At 37.1% G+C, this 25563-nt stretch overlaps 2 protein-coding genes across 3 annotated transcripts in view; both read left to right on the forward strand.

The window, feature by feature from the left end:
- Positions 1-19811, forward strand: part of LOC147859726 (vacuolar protein sorting-associated protein, putative (DUF1162)) — a 36280-nt gene extending 16469 nt beyond the window's left edge. For both annotated transcript variants that reach the window (XM_087324329.1, XM_087324330.1), the window contains 35 exons: positions 3249-3356; positions 3444-3656; positions 3880-4004; positions 4104-4263; positions 4360-4515; positions 7307-7408; positions 8008-8066; positions 8165-8267; positions 8350-8562; positions 8643-8789; positions 8931-9238; positions 9451-10696; positions 10795-10923; positions 11002-11139; positions 11251-11835; positions 11940-12011; positions 12122-12610; positions 12706-12895; positions 12995-13667; positions 13760-13876; positions 13987-14260; positions 14509-14622; positions 14706-14789; positions 14896-14946; positions 15027-15191; positions 16099-16403; positions 16478-16828; positions 16936-17020; positions 17110-17256; positions 17366-17470; positions 17627-17737; positions 17824-17901; positions 17979-18048; positions 18786-19018; positions 19376-19811. In XM_087324329.1, the coding sequence (XP_087180455.1) occupies positions 3249-3356; positions 3444-3656; positions 3880-4004; positions 4104-4263; positions 4360-4515; positions 7307-7408; positions 8008-8066; positions 8165-8267; positions 8350-8562; positions 8643-8789; positions 8931-9238; positions 9451-10696; positions 10795-10923; positions 11002-11139; positions 11251-11835; positions 11940-12011; positions 12122-12610; positions 12706-12895; positions 12995-13667; positions 13760-13876; positions 13987-14260; positions 14509-14622; positions 14706-14789; positions 14896-14946; positions 15027-15191; positions 16099-16403; positions 16478-16828; positions 16936-17020; positions 17110-17256; positions 17366-17470; positions 17627-17737; positions 17824-17901; positions 17979-18048; positions 18786-19018; positions 19376-19726 (7857 nt within the window). In that variant the 3' untranslated portion in view covers positions 19727-19811. The remainder of the gene's footprint in view (positions 1-3248; positions 3357-3443; positions 3657-3879; positions 4005-4103; positions 4264-4359; positions 4516-7306; positions 7409-8007; positions 8067-8164; positions 8268-8349; positions 8563-8642; positions 8790-8930; positions 9239-9450; positions 10697-10794; positions 10924-11001; positions 11140-11250; positions 11836-11939; positions 12012-12121; positions 12611-12705; positions 12896-12994; positions 13668-13759; positions 13877-13986; positions 14261-14508; positions 14623-14705; positions 14790-14895; positions 14947-15026; positions 15192-16098; positions 16404-16477; positions 16829-16935; positions 17021-17109; positions 17257-17365; positions 17471-17626; positions 17738-17823; positions 17902-17978; positions 18049-18785; positions 19019-19375) is intronic.
- A 2516-nt stretch (positions 19812-22327) lies between these two features.
- Positions 22328-22966, forward strand: LOC147859727 (DNAJ heat shock N-terminal domain-containing protein). The gene has a single exon (XM_087324331.1). The coding sequence runs from the start codon at positions 22370-22372 to the stop codon at positions 22919-22921; it is 552 nt and encodes a 183-aa protein (XP_087180457.1). The 5' UTR covers positions 22328-22369; the 3' UTR covers positions 22922-22966.
- The last annotated feature ends 2597 nt before the right edge of the window (positions 22967-25563 follow it).

Raw genomic sequence — 25563 nt, forward strand, 5'->3', positions numbered from 1 at the left:
TTGGAAGGTTGATCTTGCTTGTTTGTGTGTATAAATACCCTAAGTTACTCTGTGCTGCAAGAATCTTCTTGTATCACGGAAGTCATCATCATGGCAACAATCTCTTTTTCTTCCTCACTAGGCGTTGGAAGGTTGATCTTGCTTGTTTGTGTGTATAAATACCCTAAGTTACTCTGTGCTGCAAGAATCTTCTTGTATCACGGAAGTCATCATCATGGCAACAATCTCTTTTTCTTCCTCACTAGGCGTTGGAAGGTTGATCTTGCTTGTTTGTGTGTATAAATATCCTAAGTTACTCTGTGCTACAAGAATCTTCTTGTATCACGGAAGTCATCATCATGGCAACAATCTCTTTTTCTTCCTCACTAGGCGTTGGAAGGTTGATCTTGCTTGTTTGTGTGTATAAATACCCTAAGTTACTCTGTGCTGCAAGAATCTTCTTGTATCACGGAAGTCATCATGGCAACAATCTCTTTTTCTTCCTCACTAGGCGTTGGAAGGTTGATCTTGCTTGTTTGTGTGTATAAATACCCTAAGTTACTCTGTGCTGCAAGAATCTTCTTGTATCACGGAAGTCATCATCATGGCAACAATTTTGTACGACTCTACCAAGTTTGGGTGCATTGCCCATTATATTGGGAAGGGCATTTGTGGCTGCTTTATGCAATGACTTTGACAATCCTTGTGTAACTTCATCTAGGGGTGCGAAAGGATCTGAATCTAGCATGGCATTATATACTCCACAACTATGCACATCAAGAGTCGCCCAAGGAAATTGGTATTTAACCAGCCCACTCTCCTTCTTGGCATATACATCCCTTGTGCGTTCATCCTTCACTTCAAAGTGTAGATATGCATGATCTGCTGCCAAGTCAATAGCTCTACCATATATAGTGAACTTTGTTATTTCAGATATAAGAGATGGAGATCTTATCAGGTAATAGACTGTTGTTGCACCTTCTTTTCGATTCCAACATGTCAAAGCATCTGATCTGGCCCATTTTGACAATCCATTATGTATCACAAATCCATGCACAAAGCCTTGCTCTCGAGAGAGAATGTGCACATTTGCAGTTCCAAGAGCCACGAACTAAGCTGTGGTTCTTTGATACACTTATCACACCAACTCTTCTCTATGGAGTAGAAACATGGGGACTGAGTCTTCACAAGGCAAATCATTGGAAAGATTTAGAGAGACCTTTAGTGCCAATGATTGCTCGCATGATAAGGAGCAAAGCATCAGTGCCCTACGATATAATCCAGGCAGAGATGGGAGCAACGCCTATAATCACCGAAGCATTTTTCCGATTAGTGACATTTATTTGACGTCTTTGGGAGCTCCCTAAACGAAGGTACCCAAGGTTGGCACTTATGTCATCAAGACAACTGGTTGAAAATGGAGACATTCATTTTTGGTATGCTGAAATGCAACAATGGTTCAAGTCACATGGCATGAGTATAAATGCACTACCCCGGTTCCAATATAGCTTGGACTGTCTCCATCTAAATATGACCAAAGTGGAAAAGAATAGAGTGATCCGAACTGATATTGTTAACTTGGAAAACAAGATAACATGGATCAGCCCCAAAATACCACTTGGTACAAGGATGGCCCACTATAAGACACACTTCTTATGCACATCGGAGGATGGATTCATCATCAGAGCAGCGAACTTCATCACATCAGTTACAGATTGAGGTAGGCAGATATACACGACTACCTCTAGAAGAGAGAATTTGCCAATTGTGGTCCAGAGAGGAGACATGTAGATATGCCCACAAAGACATATTAAGTGACAAGTCAGTTGACAAAAAAAAGGAATATCCCTATTACAACTGACTTTCACATATAATGTTACAATAAGATCAATCACAGAATAAAAATATCCGCTCTCTATATCTTACACAGCTGCTGTGTGACTATTTTCTGTGTCAACTAACTCTGTAGTCGAGTTGTCCAGATCCCGTATAAGCTGTAATGTACGAGTGCATGGGAGAACTACCATTTTGAGCTACCCTTATATGTAATGGAAAGTTTGTATTGACACATACATCGCTGTGAGTGTAACTCTGTATACCTATCTAGTTTAATCTCAATATTTTGAACAGCCCTTAGTCGACTGATGTGAAGAAGTTCTGAGCTGCCCTATCACGTTGTTGTGCTCAAAAGATAGATGTTTCTCATGTGAGAATGCTTTTCTAGCAATATCCATAGCCAAGCGTCTTCCAGTGTTGAATTTGTTAATGATGTTGGGTTGAATGCTTTTCATAGCACACATCAATCCATGGGCACCCAAAAACGTTTACATGATAGTGGCAAGGCTGAAAACCACTTGATAGAAGGGAAAGACATCAGTGTTTACATATTCATGGAATATATAAGCATGAAATTAAGAAACACTGATATGAACTACATATATTATAATCGTTGTTATATAAATAAATAAATAAAGATTAATCTTTACATACATCATTGTGAGTCTTAGTATGTATCGTTGTCGTCCATATCAGTTTCTTGACTCTGATTCAGTTTTTTTAGGTACGCTAAGGTACGGGTACCATACACATTTCATGTATTACTACAAGCTAAGCTTGGGTACTTTATGCCATTTTCTACAATAGAGTTACAGTCTGAAATAGATCATATTGAACAGATATAATTAAAGTTTTACAAATTTAAACAATAGATCATATTCTAAAAACTTTAACCAAGAATGTAGTTTAAGTTTAAACTTCACATAACAAAACTTAAGGTTTAACTGCTAAAAAAAGTATACCTAAAATAATAGAAAAAGAAAATCGTTGCTCATCCCTTCCTCTTTGCCATAATCATCCTCAGATTCCATGCCAGTTGAGGAGTACTAATGTACATACTTTTTGTGCTAGTACTTTAAATATAGTATTAAAAAAAAACTTACCAATTTGGTAGAGTCACTATAAATATGTATACACAATACCAATAATGAGGAATTATATGTGCCTAGACAACACTACAGCCATGTCCCTGTTAAGTTTTTCATTTGACTTGGATCTCTATCAGTGAATTTTGTAATCTTCAATCTACATGCAGTAGGGTTTTTGTGGCATCCTTCACTGCAATGCAGCCCAATAAGAAATGTGCTAATTTTTACACTATCAGGTTCTGTTTTGTGGGGTTTGATCATTGAAATAATTGAAATTCTTAAATTTGGTGTTGGTGTTTGCCACTTCATCAATCATTGAATATGTTGAATCAATTGGTTGTGAAGCCAGCTGCTGCTGAAACTCTTTTGAAACTAGAAGAACTGGAAAAAGAGCTTGATGTTGATGAGATTTTATGTTTTAGATCCATGGCAGAATGTAATTTGAAGGGTCAGGTAAGTTCATGTTAGACCAATTGATGATTTTCTGGCTGGACAAGTGCATCAAAATTCTGTTGATGCTTATCTATATACTATTTGTAGGATTTAGAAAGTAAACTTCAAGAGGGAAGTTCTGGCGGACAGGATGATACGAAACCCAAAGACGCTACTGTGTCTGAAGTGAAATTTGATGATCAGTCGTCTACTAAACAACGGAGCTGGTTAAATCTTCTGTCCATGGGGATGCTTGGTGCAGCAGGAAGTGTTACTGCAAGTGAACAGTTTGCTGGGGTTGTGCCAGATGAAATAATAGAGGTATCTATTTGTTGCCTTTTTGTGGCATTGGATTTTTAATCTTTGGCTTCTAGAATAATTACTGGGATACTGTTTCATCTGATCTTGTAAATTTTAAAGGCTTCTTTGTTTTCGTTTGTGTGGAGAAAGTACTTCATAGTAGTTTACATAAGTCTGGGATGATGTTCATATTCTTTATGGTATTCGTAATATAAATCACTTGTCTTCTTTACTGATGAACTAGGGTATCTATGAGGCTACCAAATATTTTCCTTCAGGCATGAAGGGCCAAGGAGACTTCCCTAAAGGTTTATATCGTGTTCGTATAACTTGCCATATTAGTGGTGCATTGGTTACTCTAAGATACCTGTAAGTTATTACAAGTATCATTTACTTTCTCTTTTTGTTAAACAACTCAAAGAAATACAAGTTTTATGTTATAAATGTAAACATATACTCATCTTCTAGGCACCTCAAGGAAGATATTGCATCCTTGGATTTAAAAGTGATTGAGATGATAGCAAAGATGTGGCAGCACTCGTCGAACTATTTAGTTACTGTTAAAGAACTGGAAATTACTGATCTTTCTGAGAAAGAATCTGCGTATCCGATCGTAATGGGAAATGAGGTATGTTAATATGAATTTATTTCGTTTCAGAAAAGTACTGGACTTATGTTGGGTCCTGGAATAGAAGCTTGGCACTTATGGAGTGAAAATCTGCAGGGGATGATTTTACCCTATTCCTTGGTGGGGCAATATCCACGAACTTATGCAGAGGCTGTTTCTGGATCACAGTCAAAGCCTAGCTCTGCAGAGTGTCTAATATTTGTTGAGGCTAATGTGCTTTCGGCTGATGAAGACTCTGACGTTGCAGTTAAGGTAAAAGCACATGTTCTTTATATCCAGGTTTTGGTCAGCACATTCTGAATAGGTTCAAGTGTGGCATGCTTGCGTAAGGAAGGAAGAAAGATATATTGATATCTTTTAAGAGACCAAAGTGACCTATAAGACCAAACAAGAGATGGAATCTTAAGTGTTATCTTGTCTATGAGAACACGAAACCAAAATAAACGTTACCAAGTAAAAAATAAGGTAAAAAGTGACAAAAAAATCTTGTTGTTGTTACATGTAAGATTTTCAAGTCAGATAGATTGTAATTTTTGTCTTCACAAATATCTCTAGAATAGGTCAATCTAGAATGAAGAGGTGTCTAAAGAAGAAAGAAAGAAAGGAAGATATATTAACATCTTTTAAGAGGCCAAAATGGCTTATAAGACCAAATAAGAGATTACATCTTAAGTGTTGTCTTGTCTTTGAGAACAAATCAAAATAAAATAAATATTACACAGTAAATATAAAAGTAAATAACATGAAAAGAAAAGAAATGAGGGAATCTGGTTTTTGGTACATGTGAGATCCTCAAGTTAGGTATATTGTAGCTTTTGTCTCCGAAAGATCTCTATCATAGGTCGAGTTCCACTTGGGATAGAAGAAGAAAGATATATTAACATCTTTTAAGAGGCTAAAATGTCTTATAAAACAAATCAAGAGATCACATCTTAAAACGTAGTTTCATCTTTGCAATCAGCTTTTGTCTTTGAAAGATCTCTAGCATAGGGTGTGCAGTGATAGATGTATGTCCATATAAGGTGGCCAGATGATGAATCCATCCTCCGATGTGTGTAAAAAGTGTCTTGTAATTGGGCCATGTTCGTACCAAGTGATATTTTGGGGTTGATCCATGTTATCTTTTTTTCCAAGTTAATTATATTAGTTTGGATCACTCTATTCTTTTTAACTTTGGTCATGTTTAGATGGGGACAATCCAAGCTATATTGGAATAGGGTTGTTGCATTTATTCTTTTGCCAATGGACGCAGACCATTGCTTCATTTCTCCATTTTCTATATGTGTGCCAACCTTGGGTACCTTTGTTTAGGAAGCTACCAAAGACGTTCGGTACAGGTCACTAATTGGAACAATGCCTCGGTGATTATAGGGGCTGCTCCGATCTCTACCTATATTATATCATGGGGTTCCGTGCTTTGCTCCTTATCATGTGGGCAATCATTGACACTAAAGGTCTCTCTAAATCTTTCCAATGATTTGCCTTGTTAAGACTCGGTCCCCATGTTTCTACTCCATAGAGAAGAGTTGGTGCACATTGAAGGTTATAAATCTTTCAACAGTAAAGGTATATTTTGATTTTAACTCAATATGACTTGTAAGATGGATAACTTTCTAATATTGGTTTTCCAAAATGTATCACATAATGCTTTTTGAGCCCTCCAATATACTGGGAACACCATTACACAAGTTTAAAGTGTGCATTCACTACCAATATCTCAATGATACTCAATTTTCCATGTTGACCTCTTGAAGAAGCTTGGTCAACTATTCTTGGCATCCTGTAAGTAGTGTTGTCAGTAAACTCTGTAAAGGTTGCATCATAAAAGGCAATGACACTGTTACAGGCATGAACATATAATATCTTGTGGTGAGAATTTACCGTAGTATTCTATACACATGGATAAGTGTGAGGGTTAAACGAGAGTGTAAAGAAGGGGAGGATTACTTTTAATCCTCGGGATTGAGACAACCCATTAGGCCAAGTGTGAACTTGCTTGGGGGCCTTGGGTATCGCTATAAATAAGAGGCCTAGCTACCCTCATTTCATCATCTTTTGACTACGTCGAGACTCTGTTCTTGTGGTGGGTCAACTCTTGTAGCGAGTGCGCCATCACCAGGTACGACTCAACGCCACGGCGGTGGTATGGGACGCCGATCGAGGCTCGAGTCCGTCTCGATCCCTTCGCTCGGGGGTGGTCGGGTGGATCGGCACCCTTCTTTCTCTCTCTCCTCTCTATCTAGATCTATCGTTTATCCTTATCCTTTGCTTACATTAGTACATATCTCTAATAGGCACTGTGATTTCAATGCATGAATAATTGTATCAAGTTTATGAGTTGGATTTATTCAAAGCTCTTTTCTAAGTTCGACATTTCGATTAGGTGGAAAATACATAGGCTATTTAGTTTCAAACATATAATTGTAGTTTTGTCTAAATTTAAGCCTTAATCCTTGTTTGTTGGAGTCACCAGTGGTAGGTAAGTTTCCCTGCTTTAGGAACCTAACTACAATCCAACATAAATACATACGTTTATATTCTATCTCCATGAGTGGAGCAACAGTTAGCTATACCTTACAGCAGAATTCCCATCCCATCATGATCAAATTGATACAAATGAGTATATTTTTTTGAGAGTATGCTTTTAGTCATCGATTGCCTAGAATGCCAAAGTTCAATTTTTAATGGTACTTTTGGATGATCATTATGAGACCCACTATTTTATGATCCTCTCTGGACATACATTTGTCGTCCAGCAATACTACAGTCTAGACACAAGTTGACAAGGAGAAAGCCGATTTGGAGCTTAATCATTTTTACCATGTGAAGATCCCATACAACTAAATAGTATCCCAAGTCAGTCTTTGGATGTTAGTGTATGATATCACCGGTGTATGACTCAAATTCCATGTAAAGTCAACAATTGCTAAGTTATGATTCATAATCTCGAATTTGTATCTATATCTTTTGTAATAATCTGTATATAACATGTCACATGGTACAGCAAATTTTATCTTCTCAATATTCTTTCTGGCCATATCAGATTGCAATGCAGCCGATCGAGTTTGTCTACAGTCCAACACTTATGAAACAAATGAGCAACTTCTTTGATCGTCCAAGTTCTCTTCAGACTTTGAAAGATCTGGTATGATTCATTTGCTTTGAAGCTCTTGTTAATAATTCCTTTCTGGATGGTTGAGATTCTGGAATCCAGGGTTGAATCTACAAAAGACCAAAATGCCTATATGAACTAAAATTTTCAAATTTATTTATTTCATCATAAATATAGTGCAGAGTCTAACAAAATTAAAAACTAAATCAAGGTATGTTCTTAACAAAATAACAAAAATCTCAGTAACATATTCAGAGCTTGATATACTATTAATGTAAACGCTCATCTGAAGAATGCATCAAAGAGCATTATTCAAGGTTTATATTCAGCTATTATTTGTCCGATTGTACAGACTCCATTTTATACACAGGTGGCTCATGGTTTATCTGAGTCTTCCGTTTATATTTGGAATCTTTCTTTGGCTATTCAGTTTTCTGCATATAGGGAATGAAACCCCTTTTCTTTGATGATGGAATTTCTGTAGAAAGCTTAGAATCAGCTTATTTTCATTGGTGATTTGTTATCAGTTACTTTATTTCCTGTTTCTGGAAATGCTGGATGCAGAAAAGTTAAAATAGTTTTTAATGTTTCTATCCTTTCAAGACATCTCTTTAACCTGAAGTAGTGTGCAGATTTCTTCATCGTTGGACCGACTGCAGAGTCCTCAGATAAGGTTACAAAGTAAAGCAGAGTATGTACTGATCAATATCAGGAAATGATTGAAAAACCTGTTATTTTTATGATTGCAGTATCCAAAATACTCAGCCATACACTTGGTGCACTTGATAGGTTGGCTTTAGCTATGGGAAAACGAGTGAGCTTGAAAGTTGAAGTGCAGCGGCCAGTTATAATCTATCCCGAAAGCATACGATCTCTGGATTGTCCTTACCTGGTAAGAGTTTATAATTACATGAATGAGGTATCCATAGAACAGAATATGTGAGTGCGTCAGTTTTACAACATTAATTTGGCAGATAATTGTAATGGATTCGATGCAAATAAGGTCTAAAGACCAAGGCAGTGGACCTATTCTAAATGAGGCAAGTGGCGGAACTATTCAAGGACCAAATGGATTTGAACAGCTGTGTATTTTTCGACAGCAATCTGATGCTGCCAGTGAATGGTTTAATGAGACTATATATCCTGCAGTTTATAATCAGTTCGAATTTCAGCTGCAACATATTGAGGTGAGTCTGGATGCCAACTGCTCATAATGCTTATGATTTTTTATGCTAACAAAAGCATCTTACCGAAATACTTTGAATAGGTGATTTTATCTTCCCATTCCAATTGGATAGATGGTTGGAGAGGCCTAAATGACAAGGATAGGTATTATCTTGCAAAACCTTTTGATGGTAGTGGCATACTGGAGATTTGTTCTTTGCCTGATGAACCTACACTAACACGCTTCAAGGTAGACGTACTATAAATTGCGTAATTGAATAATGAAATGATTTTGATATGATAATTTTGATAGATGTAATCTCTTGTTTTGCCTGATAGGCCAATTTGGCCCCTTAAAAGACGTTAATGTATCTTTCTTTCTTCTTCACAGATATGGGGTTTTATGCCTACTCTTGACATTACCTTGTCAGCAAAGAAATGGACATTGTTAAAATCATTGTTCCTCAGTGATACAAATGGTGAAGCCTCAGAGTTTAAACCGCTTAATGCATCAATGGTCAGTGAGGTTGTTGGAGATGAGAATAACCATCACACAAATTTATCATCTCAGGATAGTTCAGAGGCTGTTAAATTTCAAGTTGTTCTGCTTCCAAAGAGGCTCTCTTTCAGTCTGGTCACAAATTCAGAGATGGATGATTCCAGCACTTTACATGCGACTGGGGATAATGCATCTCTACTGTGAGTAGAGATGTTGTGTGCATAATTTGAGTGTTTTACATTGTTTCCTCTTTTTGGGCTGTACATTTATGTGTGTTCATTTTCCTTTTAGTAAAATATTGAATATTGGTTTTTTTTCACATATGGATTCTAGAAATGAGTTGGTATTTGTGCATTTTTTGTATGTATTGATGTCTGTTATGATGCATTGATATTTTTGTGTTTGACTTCAGGTTTACACATTCGGAAAATCAACAAAAGCTGCGGTTTATAGTAGATTCTATAAATATGAAGGAAGTATGGCATGATCAGGATGCTATATTTTCTTTGCATTCTCTGGGCCATTTGATTGTTTCTGCATCATTTGAGCCCACAACAGTCTGGGGATGGGATTGGGTGACTTCAAATGTTAGCACTGCATTCTGCATACGTGATGAACATTCCAATGCAGATATCGCTTTGGTGGATTTCAAGGATGCAAAGTTGTTTGGTTCATGGAGGGATGGATCTTTGGATTCATTGAAATTTAAAGCTTCACTGGTTAGGATCAAATGTGCTACATGCCAGTTGGATGGTAACAATTTTAGAAGCTTTTCTTTATGCAAAGAGAACAATTCATGGTTCAGCTATCCTGTTGAAATGCAAGATTGTGATGACTTATTCGTATGTGAGCCATTAGATGACATCTTGGGATTGGATATTGATTTCTTCAAAGGAAGGGAATGCAAACAAATAACTATGTCAATGCCATTTTCCAAGGTGAATCTTCACTTCAGTAGCTGGGGAAGATATATCCAAGTAATGTCAATATTCATACCCCAGTCTAGACATGATGCTCAAGAGAATGTGCAAGAAAGTTCAACCAATATTATGGAACCTGCAGTGGTTCCTGCACAGTCACAAGATAGCATTGAATCACTGGCAAATAATTCTGGCCTAAATGACAATTCTATAGTGTTTAAGTCATCCTTAATTTGTCTACTTGTCTGTATCCCTGATTATGGGCAGGCCACTTCAACGAAGATCAAGAAGTCATGTTTAAATGGCGTTCACCATGAGCCAAATCTTCATTCAATGTGTAGTTTGACCGCAAGGCACATTTCTTTTAAGACAGTATTCCAGGTTGAAAAACTTTGTTACAAAGGTTCATTGTCTGATGTCAATGCATCAGTACATAAATGTGAAATAAACTTAATAGAGAATATAGATGAGACCTTCCAGTGCATTCCCCTATTACGTATTGCAGATATGCAATTGTCTTCAAACACAGGTCTCAAATCAACTGTAAAACATGTTCTCAATGTGTGGGTTAATTTCTTGGTTAAAAGGCTAGATGTATGGTGTTCACATTCTGTCATACAGTTTCTGAAGGCCTTCAGATTTGAAGATATTAAGTCAACTGATTCCACCCTTGAGTTTGATTCAATTATTGTGATGGGTTCACTTCAACGAAGCTCAATTTTGCTTTCTGATGGAAGGGTAGGTAAATATATAATCTTATTTGGCCATAATGCTTGTCCAGTTTATCAAAGTATATTAGTGACATGAAAGGATACTATGACATTACTATTTTGCAGTGGAATTGCAATGCACCAATTTTTGAGGTTCGAATGAAGACACTCAACTGTCAAATTAATTGGTGTCCCGATAAGTCCGAGTCCTCTACTTCAATGCAAATGGAAGTGGATTATCATGATATGGAAAAGGTTTGTCATGCAATTGGAGCAAAATTATTGTTACCATTCCGTATTTGAACTGAATTGATGCTAGTTTCAAATATGCAGGTAGCATGGGAACCGTTTCTGGAGCCTTGGGACTTGTCTTTGAATATGATGTCAAACTTAAAAAATAATCAAGTTCATGAACTGAATTTCTCATCATCCAGCCAGTTGAACATTAATTTAACTAAACATCTATTACAGGTACTTGGCACTGCAATGTCTTTGGGTAAAAAGCAATTCTTTGGGTAACCAAACACCTATTATGTGCAAACGATGCTTTCTATGTTAAAATTTATTCCTTAAAACGTGCAGGCCAGTTTTCGTGCAATGGACTTGTTCTCCCATTCTTCACAAAATCTTGGATTCAACCAGACTCCCTTAAGCTATGCTGGATATGCCCCATACTGGCTACAAAATGATACTGGTGTCTGCATCAACTACTGGTTGGGTGGTGCTGTAAAGGCTGAAGATCATGATGGAGGAATTGATGGATATGGATTGTGCAATGTTGTACAGCCAGGAAGTTCAGTCCCAATATACATTGTAGAGACAATGGAGCAGGTATTTCTCAAAGGAAGAGGCAGTACTTCTTCAGATAGGCTTGCTGACAAGAAGGCACCTGGTGGCCAGCACAGGCTGATTCACATCCAGATTGAAGGAACTTCTAATGTGTCTTCTGCAATGTCGATGGATTTGGTGGGTGCACATATATTTTATGTCACGTTTTCTCACTCCTCAAGGGGCTCTTTTGAAAATGCTATGAGAAAAGGAAATTCTGTAGAAGGAAAGTTGAGTGAGAAAGGAGATTTGGATGTCAGAGAATCTGCATTTTGTACGCCAGTTGTTTTTGAGGTTTCTTGTCATCATTACAGCAAGATTATAAGAATATTCTCAACTGTAAGTTCATTTATTCTTGTAATACATTTCTGTTGTATTTTCCCCTTCATTTCATTTAGTCTTTCTTGACCTTTATATGATTGAATTGTGCTATTGTCAAACAGGTCAGTCTAGTGAATGCAACATCTGTACCCATGGAGGTTAGATTTGATATTCCATTTGGTGTTCTCCCCAAGGTAAGAGCTTCTATTTGCATTACCTAATTGTATATTTAGTTAAAAGCTTTAAGACGGGGCCTCAGTCAAATTTGCTCCAGCACCATTTGATGAGGGTTATTTTCTTGAAGGTAATGGAACCAATACTTCCAGGCAATGTTGTGCCATTGCCTGTTCATTTGGCAGAGACTGGACAAATGAGATGGCGTCCAATGGGAAATAGTCATGTTTGGAGTGAAGCACAGTCTCTGTCACACATTTTGACATTGCCAAACCAGGCTTCAGTTAGATCCTTTGTCAGCTATCCTGTAAATCCAAATAATGCAATATTCCGATGCTGTATAATGGCACAAGAGAACGTTGTCACTTCAGTTTCCCGAACAACTATTGCAGACCACCCACATAATTTGCCGACATACTCAATTGATGTAAATAACCTTGATGCCCAAAATTTGATTAAGAGCAAAATTACAAACTCACTCTATATACATTCATCTACTTGTATTCTCCGGGATTTGGTTTTCCAAGCACCCTTGCTGTTCAAAAATTGTCTTCCATTGCCTTTAACCCTCACTTTGGAAAGTAGTGCAGGACTTCATCTTGATATCAGTATTTTACAGGTACTTCTATTTCTAGATAGGTACAAGTTGTTCTGAAGCTTTTGTCAGTGAAGATTGATTTGTTTTGAAGTGTGCTAATATGCATTGTTGTGAAGGGTGATTCAAATTTTGTCCTTGAGGTGAATCCTGGACAAGACCTAGCGTTGACACTCAATGTGCCAGGTTTCTTGCCTACAAAATGGCCTGTCCAAACAGCTTATGTCTCACTAGAAGATGAGAGGCCTACTAACCAAAATATTTTACTCTTTGTTGAAACACTAGAACTCCTTCCAAATTCTGATTCGGGTAACTGATCTGTTTATTTATCTTTCATCAATTTAATGAATTGCAGATATCTCTAAAGTTTTCGTTGGTCAGATATTTATTGGTAACATATGTTTTCAGGCTATACTGTGTATGTCAAAGCTGAAAGTCTTTTCAACGTGCTTTCTGGTGCAAGAGAATTGACTATTTCTGTACCATTCTGGTTTTTTAATTGCACTGGTGTAAATTTAGGTATCATTGATGAAGATTTTGATTTATTGACAACGAGCAATAGAGATTCGAAGGAGCACTTTGTTGCTTTCCTTTCAAAACCCGGAACTGCAGATCAAACTCCTGTTGAAGACTGTTATGGACTGCAAACAGTCCTACAAGTGCCTTCGCCTTCAACAAGACTCTATATGCATGGCCAGTTCTGTGGAATCAGTGCCACAAATTCTTTCGGTGGGGTTAAAAATATCATCTCTTGTGAATCAGAGAGCGAACTATATGGAAGAATTAGTCCGGAGACCCAGAACCTAAAACCTCACATGTATTCACCATTGAAAAGTGCTCATCTGGGAGACAAACGGCTGAAAGCGAGAGTTGCAGTCTCTTGCGCACGGAAGAGTTTACTGCCAGATGTATCTTGTGAAACAAGCTGGTCACGTCCATTTTCTCTAAACCCACCTGGAGGAGTCACAACCATTGTAATTCCGTCATCAGAGCCAGAAGGAGGTTTGATTCTATCAATTGTATCTGCTAACACAATGGGGGCTTCTGCTGGCAAGACAAGAACTGTTACTTTCCAACCAAGGTATGTTATGCTAAACAAATACTGACGGTATGTTCTGCTTTTTGAATTTGCTCTTTTGCATCTACTAATTAATTATGCTGCCTCATTGGTAGGTTTATCTTGGCAAACATATGCAACCATGATCTTTGTTACCGTCAGCAAGGATCTGATGCATCTTATCACCTCCTTATAGGGAATCAAGCACATCTCCTCTGGTCTGATATGAACAGGTTTCAACTTAATCAATGCTAAATTTTCACAAAACCTTAGCATTAGACTACTACGGCAATAAAATATTGTCTGTTACCTATAAATTAAAGATAGTTTTTTGTTGTGGCAGGCCGTTGCTAGTTCATGTTCGATTTGTTGAATATGGTTGGGATTGGTCGGGAGCTTTTGCTCCGGACCTACTTGGTGATACTCAACTGAAAGTGCGGAACTTGGTTACTGGTGCAACCCAAGTACTCCGTGTTGAGGTTCAAAATGCTGCGTTCTTACATGCTGAATTTAATGGTATATCTGCGACAGATAACAGCTTAGGAACCTACATGATTGTTCTATCTGAAGATGAGGGTGGATTCATGCCTTACCGTATCGACAATTTTTCTGTTGAGGTAAGATGTTTGAAATTTATGTTGATGCTAGATCAAGATCAGATGAATAGGCCTACTGATCTATTGCTCTATTTGGTTGACACATTTTTAGCTCCTTTTTTGGAATCTTCGGTGTAAAGTTTTTGGATATGAATAGCTCACAATGTATTCTTATAGTGTAAACTGTTCTATGGATTCACTTATTGTTATTTTCAACTCCATCTTATTATATTGTAAAACTCCTTGATTAATATATTCAAGTTTTCCAGCGATTAAGGTTTTATCAGATCAAATGTCCAGACTTTGAGAGTGTACTGTTGCCGTACTCTTCGTGCCCCTATACATGGGATGAACCATGGCGTCCCCATCACCTTGTTCTGGAGGTGAGAAAAAGAGTTGTTGGTTCAAGGTTGCCATACACCGTAAGTACAGATGCTATACTAGAACTTCTGCATGTTGATCGTAGATTCCTGGTGAAGGTTGTATTGGGACTTTTGATCTAGATGAGATAAAGGTGCATCCTCGTATTCGTCTTCCTCTTACACATCAGGTTTACTCATACTACTCCAATAGTTTCAAAAGTTGTACACATTCATGTGTTACTGATGAAATATTTTGATTCATCCTTAGTCCATGTATTTTATTTTGTTCTGCAGAAGCCAGAAAGGGAGTTTCTAGTTTCCATCCATGCTGAAGGAGCTATCAGGGTTAGTACTAACAGTATATAGACATCCAAATTCTTCTAAAGGTTATTTTACTTTTCCATGTCCATTGTGGATTCTTTCAGGTTTTGACTTTTCAAGATATGAATTTGCATCCCCTGAAGAATAGAGTAATCAAAGAAGGACCCCCAAACCAGGGGTTACCATATGATTCGGATATTGTCTATACATTCAATCTTAATTTCAACTTTGAATCTGTTGGATTATCCATCATTGACCTTTCACCACAGGTATGGGTTATCGGCATTGACCATAAATACACATTGAACTATGGGTGATTTTCTGGAAAGGATTGTGCATGATGAAAGTTTGTTGTCAATGCCAAATGAACTCCTTAAATGGATTACCGATATTTGAAGTCTCAAGTATATGCTGAAGGGCCTACCACTATAATTTGATTGGTTTTATCATTTCGTTTCATGATTAGTCCTATAATTTGTATTGTAGATGCTTTCTTTCTACTGCCTTTTTGTATTTAATAATCCAGTGATTGATATTTTAAGAGGGCAGCAATTTCAGTTCCTATGATCAGGCACCAAACCTAATTGCTAGTTATTCAAACCACTTAGTTTTACGAAGATAAAGTAGAAAGACATTTTGTTATTCACATTGCAGGTTAACACAGACTGTTGTAATCTTTATCAGATCTATAAACCATATAGTCATTTACAGACATTTACATATCGTTATTTCTTTCTTCTACTATTGCTTTCTTGTCTCTGTCTAATCTTTTGTCGTTCTGTTCAACTTGAGTTGTGGATAGTGTAATTTCACATATATTTGAAGTGTAAAGCGGGTATACTGTGGTCTGAAAGGATGCATATTATCAGGATGAAATTTTCTGGTTTTTTATATGAAAACAAACTCTTTAAGTTATGGATCAGAATCAGGCCGTGTGGTGATTCTGGGTGCTGGTTTTTCCGTACAGTTAATGTAAAACATAAAAAAGACACTTAGTGACAGAAACTAACATCTCTGATATGAGTCTAAGAGGACCGTTGTTTGAAGCTCCCAGGTTTCTGCCAGCTTTTTGTACTTCACTTCAGTTTGTGACTAATCTGGATAATTTAATGCTGTTCAATTTGAAAATAAATTTACTGAGACATTCATTTGATCATATATCGTTTCTTTATTTAGGAAATACTATTTGCATCTGCAAAAGGAGTAACTGTGCAGCTCCTACAGGGTTCCTGTGAAGAAAAGCTGAATATAAATGTCTCATACATTCAAATTGATAACCAACTTCCGCTATCTCAATACCCTGTTATGCTCATGGCTGGTAGTTATTTTCCAAATGAACGTGCATCTGGGGATAGGCCAGGAAACATTCTTCCTGGTGATAACACCGGAGTTCAGTTTCAATCCTCAGCTTTCACATTGGCTGTTAGTAAATGGAGAAATCTTGCAAGCTCTGTAGATTGTTTTCAGAAAATAGATGTCAGGTAGTTATTCAGATATAAATATATTAGCTTTTGTAGCCATCAACCTAGATTAATGCTTTATTTTAACATTCCAGCTTAGCTCCTGCTCAAGTTCAACTTGATGAACACATAGTAAGCTGCATGGTTGATTTTGCCGAAGTATTAAGTGGATCTGCAAAGCAAATAGTCCATTTAGATGGCAATTTATGCCCCAGTGATATGGGTTCACAAACATCCTTGAATGCGCAGAACTATGAATTGTTGGTCGATCCCAACTCTAGTGAACTTCATCTGATCAAAACATTGAAATGGAAAGAAATATACAATTCCTGGCCTGCACCACAAGCTGTCAAATGTGTGCAGACTCAGAATCCAAAGCATTTTCAGGGTGGAAGAAAAGTGTATATCGAGAATCTCTATATTGCACCTATTGACATTGTTATAAGGTTTGTATATCTTGCATATCAATGTAGAGTTACTAATTCTATTGATTGTTCTTGAATATTCGTCCACTAGATTCTGTGTAAATTTTAACACAGGTTGCTTAATCCAGCTTTTCTAGCATTTCCTGGTCGCATGAACGTAGAGGCAACATGCAGTCAGCATCGTTGCTATGGAGAAATGGAGGCCCAGTACAGGTATGGAACAATATTGTTATATACTGTGTTAGAGAAGCTTTCAGTGCATTGAACATATCCTTTTGCTAATTAATGCTGTCTGTGGGCAGCGAGGTTTGATGGCATTAATTGATATTGAAGCAGCTCCTATCCAAATGAAGCAACTTTCTCTTGCTCACCCATTAGCTCGGTGGGATGCAATCAGGGGCATTATAATCAAGCATTATACTAGACAATTACTACATGAAATTTATAAGGTCAGTGCTGCCTGATTATTCTTTTTCTTCCTAAGTTGCCTGAAATTTATAAGGTCGGTTAAAGATTAGATTTAAAATATTTTACCCTTCATATTCTCGATGTTCTCAGGTACTTGGATCAGCAGGATTTCTCGGCAACCCTATGGGTTTCATAAGAAGTTTGGGATCGGGTGTCAGGGATTTCGTATCAGTGCCAGCACAAATCTTTGTGAAGGTGAGGCTCATTTATGAGGGTTAGCATCAGGTTCATAACTAGCTCTGAAGAGTTAACACAAGCAATTGTAAACTTTGTTCCGTCTAATTGTTGGTATGGTTATAGATTTGCTTATGTTGTGTATTTTTAACCATGTATGACCTGCCATGTGATCAGAGCCCAACACAGCTTATGGGAGGATTTGCTTTGGGAACGCAAAGTCTTGTTAGTAATACTGTATTTGCTGTGACCAATGCTGCCACTCTGATGAGCAGGGCTGCAAGAAAGGTTTGTCTGGAATGTCCTATATAAATTGAATGATAGCTACCTAAATATTTTGATATTTGTTTGTGAAATATTGTGATGTATTGCAGGGTGTGACAGCTTTTGCTATGGGGCACCAGCAAGAGCAGGATTTTCAGGACTATGGTGTGATTAGTGAATTGCTAGAGGTAATGATTTTATTTTAATAAAATAAATATATCCATAATATATACTTATGAGTAAGCCACACTTTTTTTGTTACCAGGGGCTTACAGGTCTGCTTCAGTCGCCAGTAACAGGAGCTCAACAACATGGTATTCCTGGGATTTTATCTGGTAACTGTTATAGCTCTTAAACCCATGTAATAAATATTACAAAAAGTCCTAAGCCTAAACCATTCAACCCATTTAAGCCATTTATATCATTTAAAACTGGTTAAACCATAAAACTGTTAAAGTTGATAAAGACTCAAACCAAATCTTACACCCCAAAGACAAATTGAACCCAAACTGAACGAATTGCAAGATTTTGAACCTAAGCGGTTTGGTTTAGCTCAAACTGAACCGTTGGTGATTGCCATTAGTAACCTTAAAAGAATAGCAGTTTCTATGTTTTCCACAGCCAGCTTTGTGACAAAAGCCACCCACGTAAGTATAGCCAACCACTCTTTGTTATCTTGGAATAATAGAAATAAGAAAGTTGACATTCAGGTAAAACCACAGTATCAATAGCTGAGGATATGATATTCTTCCCTCTGTGCACAAACGTATTTTACTCAAACCAACAATTTCAAATTTTTTAGTTTGGGAAAAAGATGGCTATTTGTAGAAAGAAAGATATATTAACGTCTTTTAAGAGGCCAAAATAAGAGAAATATGCTCCAATTTCTTTTTCTTTAATTGTTTTGGTTGTCATCTCGAAACTCTGATGAAAATGAAAGTACGAAATATAGATGTAACCAACCATCACCATGTACGAACGAAGGTTGAAATTCAAATGCCAATATGTATATATATATTTCCCAGATAAAGGAAAATAAGTCTGGTTACATTTCGCGTATTCTCTATGGCAGGTATTGCTCTGGGGGCAGTGGGTTTGGTTGCAAGACCTGTGGCAAGTATTTTGGAGTTAGCTGGGAGAACAGCACAAAGCATCCGAAGCTGGAGCCATCCAATCCAACAAGCAAAGCGGATACGCCCTCCAAGATATATTAGCACTGATGGCCCATTACTACCTTATTCATGGGAAGAAGCCATAGGCCATGCAGTGCTAAGAGAAGCAGTGGCATCTCGTCTTCAAAATGAGGTTTGCGCGGCATCCATTATAACTAATATACATGTTTCAAAACAGCTAATATATATAAGTTTCCAAAACAACCAGAATCGCCTCTGTAGTGCAAGATTTACTAGTTAATATCAAAACAGTTTTAGGGCATTTTATTGTTTTTCCCTGTACATTGCAACACTGCTGTTCTTGTTGCTTGCTTTGTTATATCCATATAGATAGGAAGAAATTGGCCTATTCATAGTTTCTCATGTCACTTGTGTTTTTCCTTTTAATTGCTTTGGTGTATGAGGGTGTGAGAAGGCATTAGCATACTAATAATTCTTTGAGCTCACATGTTTATCTTATCACTTGCTTTCCCTTTTGGGGAAACAACAGGTTTACCGTACATGTAGGCCTTTATCTGAGCCTGGAAGATACATATTGCTGACAGAGAAGCTTCTTTTGGTAGTGAGGAGCACTGGTCAGAGTGTTAGCATAGGACCTGAATGGATTATAGACGCAGAGATAAGCATTCGGGATATTTTATATATTGAGAGAGTTGAGCAGTGTCTAAACATATTGAGGGGATCACCGGTATACCTCCCGAGGCAAAAGAAATTGAAGAAAAAACTGTTATCAACATCTGGCCCTTTACTCCACGAGTCTATTGAGCTTAGCAGAAGTCATGATGCAGAGGAAATTGCTGATTGTATAAATTACTTGACAGATAAGCATCTGAAATTTTAAATTCATCTCTATCCCTTTCATTCTTTTTATTTCCTTGGCTTCTTTGTATTATAACTTGCTATCAAGAAAATCTCTTTTTTTCTTATTCGGATGGATATATGGGAGTTGTGTACTACCACAAAACACATACAAACTAGAACTACTTGAGTGCAAGAAATTTCCTTTGTTGAAAGAGTGTAAGAAGAGGGGCCTACTTAAGAAAACTACAAAGCATCATCGTATGCAGAGCATCCACTAGAAAACAGATTTAAAGTTTAGTGTTTAATGTGATAGGGGCACTAGACTCTTACAATGGTAATTCGAAAGGGAATTAGTCCCTTTCATGCCTTTCTTCTAGCACGTAAGATTATGTCATTGTACAAAGGATCCATATTTGCCAACAATAAATAGCCCTCATAAGGCTCTTAATATAAACGCTTCTCATCTTGAAGATACCAAATCAATTCCTTGAAATGGGGGCTAGTTTGGTAAAGTGCCATGTTAAGTTGGTGTATACTCTAAAGTACACCTTGCAATTTTAGATATGTATCCAGATATGGACCTTGAAGTAATAAAATAGTATTGTTTTCATCTTTTAAAACCTACTAGTGAACTAATAAAGCAATTCCATAATTTTCCATCAATGAAAATGTCCTAGAGGTTTCATGAAATTCTAAAAATACTTATTGTTGTTTTAAAATTCCCAAAACCTTACTTGGTAACTAAGCATGATACTTGTATCCATCAGTGAGTTTGGGCTCTTGTCCATTCCAAGAGCTCACTTGTCCATGCACAATATTATAGGCATTTTCTTGTTGTGCATATAAAGCTTTTTTACATGTCCTCCTATCTCTATATCAGTGAATTCGCCAACTAAAACTATATCTTTTTGGCTTTGATGTGTCTCTAGGGTAACTTTGGGCATTTTAGTATTTTGGGTTAGTGCTAGTTTCTTTATAGCACGTAATTCCTCTTTCGAGTATTTAATCCACTCAATATTGAAGCATCATCTCCTTGTCAATAGAACAATGTGAGCTCTCAATTGTACTATTCCTTTGTAAAATTCTTGAAGAGATCACACATAGTACATGGTGGTATCCAATCGAATAAAGAGAGGCATGTAGACTTGATAACTCCTTCTCAAGTATTTAATCTTCATTGTGTGCAAAACCAATCCATGTTGAAGCATCCTTCCCCTCTCAACAAAAGAATGTGAGCTCTCAATTGTACCGTTCATTCATAAAATTCTTGAACATTGAGAGTCAATACTCAATTCCACACATCGTGCTGAGAAGGTTAAATGGTGGTATCCAGTTGAATAAAGAGAGGCATGTTGGCTTGATACGATCAAGTATTGAGCACATGAACATTGAAAAATTGTATTATTGAGTAGTTGTCACCACAACATCGTAATTGTAGTCCTCCCACGTGTTAAACCCTCCATCTCAATGAAATACTTCAAAATGCAAACCTAGAATTGTAATTGCAAACACATGGATTGCAATAATAAAAATGGACAGGCCATCAAATGTATATCTAAATCCGATAGTGTCACACCTCGCAACCTTCGTCCACAAAATTAAAATGCTATAAAGTTGAATGCCAAGAACCTTAGGTCATGGAATTATTGGTGAAAATTATAAAATTGTGAGTTTCATAATAAATTTTGTAACTTTAAGCCATACATCAATGGACAAGATTGGAACTTGCAACATTTTAAGTTATAACTCAATTTACTTATAATCCACTAATCAATTGAGCATTAGAAAGATTGACTCCTAATGGACACACCAAATATCTAAAAATAAAGCCTTTTCCAACTACCAACCCATTTCCCTCCCTTCTGAATCTCTGCTAGAACAAGAGATGGGTTGAGACTTCTACCGATTAATATGCAATCATGAAGCCAAGGCAAACCAATCCCAAACATGCACACCCTTCTTAAGATTTGATTATGGATCTATAAAAAACATGAAGGAGTCAGTTGCCAAAGCTTATACCACAAGCTGCCATTCAGATAGTAGTAATCTCCAATATTTTTAAGTGTCTGATAACATCACCAAAACAAGATGGTATGACATCAACAAACAACAATGGACAACATGGGCAACTTTCACGAATTGATCTTGTGAGGATTGTTTCTAAGGTGATTCTGTCATTAATCATCACTTAGGAGAAGACTTATTGTGCTATTAAGAAAAAGATAAGGTGAGACATGTGTGCTTCAAGACCACCACCACCTCCCCCCAATACAAAGTGACCAACGAACATGATCGTAAGGCGTCCTCGAGTCAAACCACGCAGCAATGAAATGATTGAAGTGTAGGTCGAACAAAATCCACAGTTAATTGAAAATTGGGCACATTACAGGAATACATTCATGCTTGCAACACAATAAGGAAATGGGGGGGGTGGCGGCCTCGTTTCTATTCAACCTCAAGTTCATAAATGTGAAGAACGAGTGAACCTAGGGCTTGGACGGCCAACTCGTTTCGGGAATCTAGGACGATCAGGAGGGTACATTGAGAATTCTAAACCCTTGGCCTAGGCAGGAGGGTATATTGAGAATTATATGAAACCAGGAGGGGAGGGTACATTGAGAATTCTATACATCCCCTGTTCTTCTTCTTCTTCATCTTCTTCTTCTTCATCTTCCTTGTAGCGATGGGAGCCGAGGAGAGAACGCACTACCAGTCTTTGGGCGTTGCAGAGGACGCAACATACGCTCAGATCAGAGCCTCTTACCTCTCCTCCCTCTTGTGGCTCCACCCCGACAAGCAGCAGCCCTCGACTGGTCCACCTGACCATGGAGACAATTACTCTGTTCCTGCATCTTCTTCCCATGCTTTCTTGAGGATTCAGGAGGCTTGGAATGTACTCAAAGACCCCACTAAACGTGCGTCTTACGATCTTCATCTCGTGTCAAAGTCATGTTCTCGCATTCATGATGGAAACAATGTCATAGAACATGTTTCTCTCAGAGACATGAACATGGAAACATGCCCCTCCAATGATGACGATGATGATGATGATGGATTAGATGATATTTTCTATGAATATCCGTGTAGATGTGGTGATGTCTTCAGCATTTCTCAGAAAGAACTTAATGAATTAGGGTTTGAAGGAACTTATCGGCATGATCATCAGCCTGGCAGGTCTTTAATCTTGCCTTGCTCTTCATGCTCTCTTCGGATTGAACTTACATTACCAATGTAAAGAGGAGAAATGTGGCAAGGTTAAATGTTTGGTTCTTTCCTTTTATACTTTCTGGCTCATACATGTTTTTTAACCAGTTAGCAAATTTTGAGAGAAACGATTGCATTTGTGCATGGAAATGCAATAAAAATGGGGTGGTGATCTTCTCGTAATGGGCTATTATTTCTTACATGGGAAAGAAACTTGTATATATATTTCGGTTTGTATTCGGATACAAGTAAATTAACTAAGACAAATAAAACTAATAAGATACTGCAAATTGGAATCATGTCTTCGTTTGTTCATGACACTGTTAAAATATGAAAAGTTTTCATACAGATTGACATGAAGCCATCTCATTTTGAACCCATTTTCTTGAGCTCAGCGGCCATCCATAAACTTCTGTGTTTGATCAAAACACGTGACATGACATGCCTTCTTGAGAATACCGAGATACATTCTGAAAAGAAAGGTATGGGTCTTTTCTGAAAAGATTGGTATGTATATCGAACGACATGTTTCATTATTAAACTACATATGCTCTTCATCTTCAGAATTGACTGATATGGTGGGGAAAGCCAACTAAGAAATGTCCCGAGTTTCTATGGCAATGTAATCATTCGCGTTAACTCCGCATTCCTCAAATGCTTGGATAAGTGAACACGTTTCTCCATAGCTGTAGTTTTTGAATGATGTTTTGCAGTTACGAAATCAGCTGCAAAACATCATTCAGAAAAGCTAATGACTATCTCAGCAGATGGATTGATTTCAAATCAGAGAGAATCTAACAAGGTGACATTGGTGTTTATTGGTATAAGACTTTTGTTAACACTAAAATTGAGGTGATCTCAAATAAAACTGTAAATCGTCATCCATATTCATCTGGCTTCATTGCACCATATGTAAACTTTGTCAATGTTTTGGATGAAGATCTTCCTAATTGGACATAATATTGAGCTATGTAAATTTTGTAATGTAGCTACCATGCTGTAAGTTGTTGATGGGTTCGTCAGATTTTACAAATTTCTGTGTTGTCATGACAGTGCACACAATTGATGTGCAAATAAGTGAAAACATTTTCTTTATAGCACTATCTGAATTATAATGTCTCACACCTGGTGGCCAGCATTGCCATGGCAGTGCAGACAATTGATGTGCAAATAAGTGAAAACATTTTCTTTATAGCTCTATCTGAATTATAATGTCTCATACTGTATGAGCTATGTATTGAAGCATATAATGTTGCACACCTTGTGGCCAACGTGTAATAACTATATGATCTGCATATATAAGTACAAGTGATGAAGCAAATTGGAATGTGTGTTTTTGCTCTATTTAGCATTGCCAATATAGGATATATCATTCCAATATATATTTTATCTTGTGCATCTATGCTAAATCCTCATTCTAGTGGATACACCCTCTTGAGTGTTTTAAGTGCATTGGTCTTCCAGGTACAGTAAATCCTCTGGTGTGACTTCTATTTCAAGACTCTAAGTGTGCTGTTTTCAAAGTCTAGTACATCCTCTGTTCTTTAGTAATTTGCTATCCAAGCTATAATCTTTGTTAATCATCTCCTACAAGAATCTATACCACATGGCTTGCATTTTACAATGCAAATACCTGAAAATCACAATTAAAAGACATGTCGTTAAAAATGAGCTATGTTCAATTCATGTTATAGTTTTGCATTGTTCATTTGCCTTTGGGACAAGGTGCAGCAATTATCAATCCACTAGAAATTCTTCATTCATGGTAAAAGCATTGCCCACTGCTTTAGACCGCTATAATATGAAAATTTTGTTTGGCAGCTAAGAATCAATACTTAACTAACATTGGTGCTCCCAATGATTTCGAATGAAAATATTAAATGCAATCTTCATGAAGCTTAGCCCGTGGAGATAATTCAAGTGCATCTCATATGGCATATTCCTATAATCACTGTGATAATGTACAGAATAAATTTAAATTATGCATTAATTCTACTGAATCCTCCTTGCTGCCAGCTACATTATTTAAGTGACAAATAATTTTAAGGATCATTTTTCTTTGGGTAGTCACAACAAATTTCACTCTGAAAAAATAATGTCTCTGGAATTTGAGCTCCCTGCGAATATATGAGCTCAATGAAGTCAATTAAGATAACCTCTCTGAAATTAAAGCTCCTCGAGAATATATGAGCTTTGTGAAGATAATGTCTTTTGGAATTTGAGCTCCATAAGAATATATGAGCTTGATGAATATAAGTCTTCACATCGAATAATCACTTTCAGCCACCCAGTTGCACACAACACCATGTACAACCATGTGAACATATAGAGAAAACCATCAAACAACATATTCCTAGTACAATAAGTAAACAACCACAATACACATAATAATGATATCTAATCGTTGAGCATAAACATTAAGAATCCTGCATAAGCTTACAATCTTAAGAATTCTGCATAGTTCATACGTAAAAGAATATGGCTGAACAAGTTTTACACATAATAAGAATCCTGCATAATTCACACGTAAAAGAATATGGCTGAACAGTTTTACACTAGCATTTCATCTTGCATATACATTGCATCTCTCCGTTAAACTACAATTTCCATTAACATTCCAGGTATCTTTACTGCAGTAACACGATAATCAGTCAAATTTGAGGCAACAAATTG

This window comes from Azolla caroliniana, unplaced genomic scaffold (genome assembly GCF_043228905.1).
Source record: "Azolla caroliniana isolate FFs.n. ecotype wild unplaced genomic scaffold, voAzoCaro1.0.p SCAF_9, whole genome shotgun sequence".
NCBI classification, from domain to species: Eukaryota; Viridiplantae; Streptophyta; class Polypodiopsida; order Salviniales; family Salviniaceae; genus Azolla; species Azolla caroliniana.